Here is a 10,748-nt window from a genome sequence, read left to right as displayed (position 1 = left end):
CAGGGTGGGCGGGCCCTGGCACGGGGTGCCCAGAGCAGCTGGGGCTGCCCCTGGATCCCTGGCAGTGTCCAAGGCCAGGTTGGCCATTGGGGCTTGGAGCAGCCTGGGACAGTGGAAGGTGTCCCTGCCCATGGCAGGGGTGGCACTGGATGGGCTTTAAGGTCCCTTCCAACCCAGACCATTCTGGGATTCTTTGCCTCCTGTCTTTGCCATAGTGAGTATCCTCTCCTTCCACCCCCAGCAGAAAGGAGTGCAGGACAGCTGCTCACCTGTCCTTCCTGAGAGGAACTTCAGGGCAAGGCAGGGAACAGCTGAATGGGGACAGGGCCATCTGGGGTTTTGGCTGTTCTGTGCTCACGGAGTGCTACGAGCTCTCCCCAGCTTGTGTGGGTAGAGCAAACTGACAGTGATTCAGCCATCATTAAATTAGTACAGATGTCTCCCGCAGCCTCCCACAGGAGTCTTTCCATGAGCTCAGACAATTTGGATAAAGGTCTAGACTAAATCATTGCTAAGTCTACATGGATTCTGGCTGGTTTGAGATTGACATATGTTACACACTGTCAACTACTGGGATACTGATTTGTATACAAGTTGGCTGTATCCATGCTGAGCCAGAGCTGCTTTTTTGATGGGATGTTGACCCCAAATTTTGGATGTTTGGAATCACAGGTAGGTCAGGTGCTTATAGCAGGTAACATAAATACTCCAAATGGTGCCTACACTTATAATCATAGCACTGCTGTTTTTGCTTCCTTTGAAGCAGATCAGGTTATCTGATGTGCTAGAAAAAAGTGGTAATTGTCCCTGAGACTTGAGTCTCCAAATGTCCTGGGCAGGGGACTGCAGGACTCAATATAAGTTGCTGGAGAATCAGAGGTAATACATCAGTAGGTATTAAACCCTGCTGGAGCAGGCACAGGGGTTTATTTCTGCATATTTAATACTGTGGATGTGTAATGGTTTATGCATCCTCTCCCCATTCAATTCTTCCAGAAAAGCATTAACAAAGGCAGAAGCTATGATCTATCTCTGGTGGTTTAAAGAATATTTCAAATTTAATGGTATTGCAAATTGATCGCATTATGAGAGACATAACCTTTGCGAGTGAGTTTGTAAGAAATTCACAGGAATGCATGACTTAGTGGAAATGCATGGGAAATTACATTAGGAAGCTTTGAAAACCACAGAAGTGATGAGGCAAATAACTCCTTGTGAAACTGCATGAAATGATAATAACTAGTTTCAACCAGGTTCCTCTGAATAACTTACAATTCTGCATGAGTTATCCCTAATAAACATCTAACTGCAAGAAAAGAGGGAAAAATAATCAAATTATCCTCATGTTACATCTATTTATTCTGATGTATGACACTCTGATGTTGCTGTGTAATTGCAAACAGAGCAGCTCTGAAGAACGGGTTCTGGTTTGTTTGACATCTCATAAGGAGTTTGTTTTGTAGCCTTTCCGAGTTGTGTTTATTTTCACATTCTAAGTAATTTGAAAGATATTTCAAGTAAGAAAAAACTGCTACTGCACCCCTGTGCACAGTTCACAGGTTAGTGTAAGTGCACTAGAAATCAGTCATGTTGTCACCTGTAAGCAGATAGTTTATAAGAGAAGCAATATGTAAGTACCCACAATTTAATTTTTCAGCTCTCTTTATTTCACTGTTACCTTCTCAACAGCTCTCAATTTTAGCTCGAGCTGGCTGCAGAGCTGATGTTTATATTTCTGCACTGTAGCTGTGTTTGACAGCCAATTGCTAGAGAAAAGCTTTCTATTTGCACTGCCAGCTTTACACATTATGTGGTTTTAGACAGTACTTACTTCCTTATGTTCAGACATTGAAGGATGCTAAGCAGTAATCTTAAGTTTGAAAAATTACCTTAAAAAAATAAAAAGGTATTTTATTGCTTTCAGGCTGGTTTTATTAAATATTATTAGCAGAAGGCATCCTGCATGGATTTGAAATTCTTTTATTAAAAAGCAAGACAGGTTAAATATATTATCTCTGGGACCCTCCCAATCATTTTGAGCAAAACATGAAAAGAAGCCAGGCTGGTGAAAGCAGGGCCTTGAAGGATTTTAAAATCATGACAACTTAAATATGCTTAAATAAATAGAAATATCTTCTCCCCTTTGACTACTCTGGCCTATTGTACTTTTCTGTGCCTGGCTGATCTAGGCTCTAGCTTGTCTAGTTTGGCAGATTTTGTAAGCAGCCTTCAAATTACTGCTGTGCCTATGCAGTGATTAACTTTTTTTATTCCTCTTCTGCAATCCAAAGACTATGTATTCTGGGATATGGCTTTGACATTCACTTGAGGTAATCATTTCAACAGCACGAAGAGGTCTTAGTGCTCAACTGCAATGAACTCTTGGCCTGAGAATGAAGCCTGGCAAGTTCTAATAAGCTTTGAAGGAGAAAAGTTAAAATACAGCTCAAACAACACAGCAGAAAAGCTCAGGGCATGGTGAATAAGGTGATGATGATTAAATGAACAACAGAGTAGGATTTGGGATACAGGAACTGCTGAACTTCTGGTTAGCCTGTGCAATGGGGATTCATATAGCTCATGGTTTTTAACAGCCATCCTCATATTTTGTCTATATTGAGGATGGAGCATCAAGTCAGCCTCTGCAGGCAGTGAAGTTGACAGCCCAAAGGGAAGAGCCCTCTGAAGTCATTCCTGGAGGCTTCACAAGCCTTACAGGTAGCAAAAACAAGAGCATAGTTTGTGTCCAAGACTGACAAGCTGGAGGAGGGAGTAAATGGCTTTGCTTCTCTTTCACTGAGTTGGGAAGAGAGTGACAAGTGCAGGAAGAGGCACTGTTAATTATAATGCCTGAAGCACTGGAATTGTTAATGTAAGAGCTTGACCCCAAACAGTGGGAGATGACAGATACTTTTTTCCCCCCATAAAGACACAAAAGAGATTAAACAAGACTAAAGCTTGTTTTACAAGACTAAAGCTGCATGCAATTTTTGAGGCTCTCTATGCCCAGCTCTCAGATCTCCTGTGGAGAGCCACTGTGCGCTGTAGATGAAATAATAGGGAAGCGAATGAGATGGGAAAGGATTCCTCTTTGGCAGTGTGACACAACTTCATCTCATGCTTCCAAGTGTCAGGAACAGTTGGGTTAAAAAAATCCAGAGCTGCTTCCAGGAGCGGTGTCTGCTGGAACAGGGGAAAGGAACAGCAGTCTGGGTTCAGAAATAGTTGCATGAACTCCCAGCTGGGCAGAGAGCCAGCTACAAAAAGGTGCCAGCCATCTGAGGCCACTTGACACAGGACGCTTGGGCGTTAAAGAGCTGAGGAAAGCAAGGGACGGAGGCGTCAGGCCAAGCTGCGGTGGGACGCGGGTCAGGTGCGGTGGTGGTGTTCTCAGGACAGAAGGGAAGACAGATGGTATTCCCAAATGGAAAGGGCCAAGGCCAGAGCTAGGAAAGCGAAAAGCTTTAGCTATCATCTGGCTTAACATAAGGACTCAGAAGCAGCAAGGTATGTAAGAAATATGTGCAGGAAAAATTAACCTGAGAGCGGAGTTTGGGTGGAAACAAAGCACCTCGTCCTTGTTCCCATCACAACCACTGGGGATGTAGGTGGGGTTCTGGAGTTGGGGAAGGCTTTGGGGATGTGGTTTCCTCCTTCTCAGGAAGTTCCCCTGGCAGGGGGAACACAACAAGAAATATGTAAAAATTCTAATTACAAATTCATATTGAGATTAACTGGAGATAAATTCATAGAGCTGTCTAAGAATGGCTTGAGTAGTCCCACGGTCTGGATGTTTTTTCCTAATATGAATCTTTGTGAGACTGAATGTGGGTTTATCTCTCCCTCTGTTCCTCCCATCTGTAAAAACAAGTATAGCTATATTTTCTTCTCCCAAGACATTAAACAAAAATAGATTAAATTAAAGATTGTTCATTCAGCCTGGTGAGGAAGGCAATACATGATAAAAAAGGGCCAATGGCACTGTGACCAGGAAGGATCTAGATCAAGATTCGGGCAGGTTCCTAAGCTCTTTCCTTGCATCAGCTGGTCATAATCAGTGGATTAAAATAACCTGACTGTTAGAAGCCAGGCTTGTCTGCAGTTTTCAAACAGCAGTTCACTCCAGTGTACTGTGGAATGATACCAAAAGGTAAGCAATGAAAAGCTGTGTGTGCACAGTTGCAGCATGAACATAAACAGAGACAAAATTAGGAAATCAAATAGAATAAAAAAAACAGTAGCAAAGAATAAACAGAAACATAAAAAGAAGCCATCTGGAATCAAAGATACTCAAATGACATGGTAGGAAACTGAGGCAGACAAAAGCAGAGATTACACTCTTAAATGAAATTGTTAGGGATGTTATTTCTTTAATTCCCTTTGAATCTGGTTATGAAACTGCAGCTGAGAAGTGTGAGCAGTAATGTTTTTTGACACTTACTCCAGAGGCTTCAACTTACATGATTCTTGGATCTTAAGCAGAACCTTTGTCATCCATGGACATGTCTGTTTCCCTTCTGAAAGTGTTCCAAGGACTGACATCATGTCAAGAGCATCAACTCAGTGCCCCATTTTGTCATGACCCTGAATAATAATGCAGAATATTTGATTCTCCTCTTCCCCATTGTGCAATTATAATTCCCATTACTAAAGATGGGATCAGACTATCCATGGAGAAAATGAAAGATTCTATTAAATTGAAATTAAATTCACTTTATTAATTCTGTGTTGTGTGCAAGTGAATCAAATCTATTTATAATAGTTTAATTAGGAATGACTCTTTAAACCGTGGGTCAACAATAAACATGCTCATTGTCCATGATGTGTTAGAGCACATCAACAATACACAAAAAACCATTCTGTAACTCCTAAAGAGGTTCATATTTTTAGGAAAAAAATACCCCTGCAAAGCCACATACAGAAAGAAACACCTGAAGAGTAAGGTGCATTACAGTTTTTGAAAGCATTGATATATATATAAAATGATTGTAAAAGTCACTAAAACCCTTCCATACTTTCACAGAATGAGTGAGAGCTTCTTAGAACCCAGCAGTTTCAGAAAAGAGTCATAAAAAGCTGAAAATTCCATCTCAAAGTCCATTAAATGGGGTCTGCCTCATAAATGAGGAATTTTATTACAAGGCAAAGGTAAAAAATAGAAGAAGAACCTGAAGCATTAGGACAGTGCTGGTGTGTTGTGCTTGTGTCTGTGTAATATCAGGTGAAAATCAGCAAGGCACCCTTAAAAGAAAAGATTTCAGAGTTAGGATGGAGAAGGATGATGCAAATTTTAAAATGAAGTTTTAAGGGCAGATGATCCTTTTCCCTTGAAACAAGTACGGGGTAATTCTCTTGTAATTACATGAGGATGAATTAATTACTTTCTAACAAACTCAAATAAAAACTTGACTGCATAATGCCGCCTTCTCTTGCCTTAATTAAAAATGTCCAGGAGCATTTTCATAATATGTAGATTCCTCCCCGCCCCCCAGTGTGAATTATCTCTATATTTATGCTTTTTTACTGATACAAGGGAGTGGGGATTACAAATCCTCTCATTGATGATGGATCTATTATGGGCTGGTCTGTATAAAGCTGTGCATCAGCCCCACACCCCAGAGAGGGCTGGAAGTGCCCAATCCTCCCTCAGAAGAAAACCAACAGCTTTCTGCTCATCTGGGCATGGCCCAGCCCCAAGTGCATTATGCACTTTACTGATAGTGAACACATGGAGCTCTTTGTGCTGAGCAACCTGTTGTTTTGCCTGCCATGGGTTTGCCAGGTAGCTGAGTGAGAGCAGGTGAGACAGCTGCCATCTGCAGAGGACACTTGTAAATCTGCTCAGAATTGCAAAGGAGCTTCACCAACCTCGCTCCCAGCCTTTGTCCATACATTAAATCCTGGCTGCAAATGTAGTTTGGAGCCAAGTAGTTGCTAAGAAAACCTTGTTTAAAATATGCTGAACAAAGAGTTATGGAATAGGAAAATTTAATAACAGCCCCACACTGCTGGAGTTTTACTGCAGAATAGCACCTTTGCATCTGCAGAATATAGAGGCTCTTGGAATAAGTTTCATCTCTGCAGTTTCTCTGGCATGGATTTAAATTATACATGTTTGCAATATATATACATGGGAGGTTATAAACGTATGTTATACCCTTGGATAGTGTGTTGGCAGTACTTTTAGATGTGCATTGGTTATTAGTGAAAATACTGTTGATTTTGCGGCAGCACCCTGTGTGTGCTGTTCTTGTGAATCCTGGCTTCATCGATTACCATCTGCATTATCAGAATAGCAAAGGAATTAATAAAGACTAGAAATTGCTCTAGTCTGAGGGTTCATTTGGAATGAAGTTAATTTTTAGGAAAAAAATGATCTGTGCTGAGGCTATGTGGGAGCCATTAGTAAGGTATTAATACAGGGCGTCTGCATCGCCATTAAAAATAGGAGATGGTCCAAAATCCCTCCTGTCACCATAAATCCAGGCATGAACTGGGTGATGGACTTGTATCTGCTGCTTTAAGGGAGAGAGGTGTTTGAATTTATAGGCAGGGCAGTGATGGAGGAAGAAGATTTCACTTCCTTTGAAGTCTAATGAACTGAATCTCACATAATGGAAGTGATTTTGCCTCTCTCTGAACATGATGAGGTCCTCCAGTAAATGTGCTTGTCTGTTTCTTTTGGGGTGCTCTCTAGCAGTGGGACATTGGGGCAGGTACAGACATTTTCTGTTTTAAACAGAAATTCCTGTTGCATCTGGATGTTGCTGTGAGAAAGAAGAGGTCAGCTTTCAAGCATAGGTGTAACAAATAAAGTTGCAGACATGGAAAGCAGTTTCATATCTACATTTGTGAGGCTTTTTGAGCAGAAAGCACTATTCATTTCTCATAGTCATTATGCCCTTCTATCATTCACCTAGATCCTATATAATTACGTGTTTAATGATCTTTACCCTTCACACGAACACTGCTTGCTGAAGCTTGACTCTTGCAGTAAATTATCATTCACGTCTGGTAGAAGAGAGGAAATATTACTTGGGAAAAATGCTGTGCTGTCTGACTTAAAACTTCAGACTGTGATATAACTTTGTCGTAGGTGATGATGACTTAATCTTAAATCTAAACAATAAAATGATTTTGAAGAAGTGGCTCTTCCATAGGTCATTTCTTATAATATTTTGATATTAGAGTGTAAGGACTTCAAAACCTAGAAAAAAAATTTTAATTATTTAAGTCAGTCCGGGTGCTCCCCATTGATTGTAGTAAATGCCACATTTATGTCTTCTTTTTTATTAAAGAACAACAACAACAACAAACTAATTTTTGTCACTATAAATGTTTGGTTAAAAAACTGATCTTCCACTCATCAGACTTATTTTCACCTTTAATATTATAAAATACTCCTAGCTCTTCTATTTTGTTTAATGTTTAGCCCTTCATTTTATAGTGTGTCAAATAACAATATTTGAATAGCATATAGCAATTCTTGCTATTGATAGAATGGAATTTAACTTCTTAGAGGGAACGATTAATGGCAATCATAGACATTTTTATCATTTTAACTGTTGGTGTCTCACTAGAACTGCAGAGGTTTTATAGCTCTGCATTAATATCTACCAGAACTGATTTATGAACCGTATCTGCTGTTGGATATTATGGGTAAAACCTGAGATTATACAGACAGCCTCTCCTACTTATTAGCAGATAGCAACTTGGAGAATCTTTGAGCCTTCTCAAATGTCTGTGTGGGATATCTGGTTTATTCTTAAAAAATCAGATTCTAGCTTTTTGTTGTGTAGCTGGGTGAGCTGAGATGTTCCCAGTTCCTTTGCTGAGCTGTGGGTGTCCAGACAATGCTGTGATATTACATCACTGCCACTCAGCTCTGAACATGCTGCCAAAAGCTTCATATGCAATCTTAATGCCATATAGATTTTATTCAGGGAACAAACAGATGCTTAAATCATAAACAATCTGTTTAAAACACAAACAGATTCTGGATTGATCTTTACAGGCTCTGGGGCCCTGAAAATAAGGGTTGTAAGGACAATAATCTTAAAGGCAAAAAAGAGTTGTGTTAACTTTCTGAGCAGGCAAAACTGTGATACCAACCAAGAGGAGAGGGCAGCAGCTGAGTAAACGAGGCTGATTGTTCTCAAGCAGGAGCTGATGGCAGGTGCAAAAAGAAAACCAGATTGAACTTTTGGAAAAGGGACTCAGCTGTCACTTGACATCTCTGTGTACGTTCCTGTGGGCTGGGTAGGAAGAGGGAACTGGATTGAGTCATACATATTCACAGCTGAAGTGCTCTGAAAAAGTTGTTAAAACAATGGTGGTGTAATAAAATGCTGCCCAGCAAAACACAGAGGATGAGTTTACACCTCGTGTGGTTCGTGGGAGTTCTGCCATTATTGCAGAGCAGGGAATGCACTGGTGGCCAGGATTTTGTATCTGTAACAAACCACATCAACAGGGAAATCAGCCCTGGCTGCTGCTGTCCACTGTTCTCACTGCAAAACACCGAGGTTTGGGTTTCCTGAGCTCTTGAACAGCTGAATGCCTCAACAGATGGGTTGTAGATAGAACTGCTTGTGACCAATTATGGACAGAAGAACCTGCAGAGCCACTTGTGACATCAGAATCTCCCTGTGGTTTGGCTGTAGCTGGCGTTACAAGGCTTTTTTCCACACCTATTTTAATATCCTAATGCAAGCTCTTATATTAAATGATGCTGCTGCCTGGCCCTGGCAACCCCTGCTATCAATTGAAGAGTAAAATGCATAACCAGCAACAACTTCTGTTGAGCTGTCTGCACAAAATGAGCAAACAGGAAAAAGTCTTCCAGTATTGGTTGTAACTCACGTTGCAGCCTAAGCAAGTTGTACACATTTCCTTCAGACTATCTTTCGTGAGGCAGAGATAAATAATAACACATGCAAGTTACATTTTTAAGAACGTTATTCACTTCTTATTGATCATATTGAGTGTGTTAGACCTAATAGTAAACAGAACTTAAACTACTATTACTGTGTATTCAAGTTCTTATCCTGTAATTTTGAATGTGTTGACAGTGATACATATGGTCCAACCAATTCACACTCTCACCTTCACAACTTAAAAAATATTGGAGATAATCTGATATTCAGTATTTGGCTCTGAGCCTGCAAAAAATCAATGAAAGTCCTTTGTCTGCAGTTTTAATTAATAAAAAAATCAAAATAAAAAACCTCTCCTTCTTATACTGCTTCATATTATTATAATCCTGTCTTGTTTCTTGAAGAGCTAAATACAAATTAAATACATTTTTTTTTTTCTTTTTATTCTGATGGGACTTAGAAGAGAATGAGAAGATGTGTGCAAGGATCCTTCTTCCAGGGCACATACTTTTAGAATAAAGATCTTAGAACCTTTTAAGTTCTGCGAAGATCTGAGTTATGATAGAGTTCTGAATTTCTGTGACTGCTGTCTGTAACAAGATTCCATAGATGCCAGTGTTCAACCATTTCCAATCACCTGGAAATAAGCTGAAAGTAATAACAAAAAATAGGAAGTTAGATTTAAACATATGTTATTGTTAACCCTTCCCTCACCCTTTGATCTAATAGGTTAAGGACATTTTGTACTTGTTCATTTTGGCTGATAATGGTTCTGAAAGCATTTACATTTTAGAATGGAGATTTAAAATATATATAACAGCTGCTTTTTAAATAGAAAGTCTAATTATGCCTGTGATTGCATTCATTTTTGATTAGTGTGCATAAATCCCTGCTCTCCATGTGTATTCAAGCTGAGCTATGGATCACCGGTGCTGGGATTGAAGTACAAAGGAGCAACTTGAGAAAATGTGTAGTTAGACCAAAGCAAAAAAACCCCAAAATTCTGTGTGTACATTTTTTGTCTCTAAAATGCACTTTTTTTTCTCCCCCCCCCCCTTTTAGTTGCACACAGACCTGGACCCTGGCAGCAGCAAAATCAAGTATATTCTGTCGGGAGATGGAGCTGGAACCATCTTTGTGATCAATGACAAGACTGGGGACATCCATGCCATGAAAAGGCTGGACCGGGAGGAGAAGGCTGAGTACACCCTCACAGCCCAGGCAGTGGACAGGGACACGAACCAGCCCCTGGAGCCCCCCTCAGAATTCATCATCAAGGTTCAGGACATCAATGACAACGCCCCGGAGTTTGTAGAGGGCCCCTACCACGCCACGGTGCCCGAAATGTCTGTTGTAGGTACGTATGTCTGAGCATCCCAGACTCTGACTGCTCGCAGCTTTGGCCATGCCAGGAGGCTGTTGAGTTGGTGATGAATAATAAGGTGTTTATTATGTTGTTAGCATTCATTTGCATATTTTCAAATCTTTTCTTGGCCGAAGCTTTCATCTGCAGCACAATAGTCGAGTCCCTCAGCAGTAAGAAAATGACTAACAGCTGTATTAATGTGTCTTTCTTTGTCCAACAACACTTTAATGGGCTAAATTTATATTTCCCTTCTGACACTGCAGTTAGAGTATTGTTATTGAGAAGGATTTATCAAGATTTGTCCCAGCATGATGCTCTAATCCTATTGATACTTTGTTGATGTTTAATTATCTGTTTGTGTGTTTTCCTACACTTGCAGGGCATTGATACATACTTGTTTCTTTTCCTCAAAGTGCAATTGTAATCAGGCAAAAACATTGAAATGAAAGATGCTGTGTCTGGGAATTGATGGTTAGGCTCTAGAGTGGACTTAAGTAATTAGCCAC

General features: G+C 40.3%; 1 protein-coding gene across 1 annotated transcript in view; it reads left to right on the top strand.

Moving 5' to 3' along the window:
• Positions 1-10,748, top strand: part of CDH8 (cadherin 8) — a 135,880-nt gene that overhangs the window by 29,605 nt on the left and 95,527 nt on the right. Inside the window, exon 3 of the mRNA XM_008635485.2 lies at positions 9,939-10,233. Within this exon, the coding sequence (XP_008633707.2) occupies positions 9,939-10,233 (295 nt within the window). The remainder of the gene's footprint in view (positions 1-9,938; positions 10,234-10,748) is intronic.

Source organism: Corvus brachyrhynchos, unplaced genomic scaffold (assembly GCF_000691975.1).
Source record: "Corvus brachyrhynchos isolate BGI_N302 unplaced genomic scaffold, ASM69197v1 scaffold66, whole genome shotgun sequence".
Classification (NCBI taxonomy): Eukaryota; Metazoa; Chordata; class Aves; order Passeriformes; family Corvidae; genus Corvus; species Corvus brachyrhynchos.
Note: the sequence above shows the minus strand (reverse complement) of the source record. Positions and strands in the feature narration are given on the sequence as shown.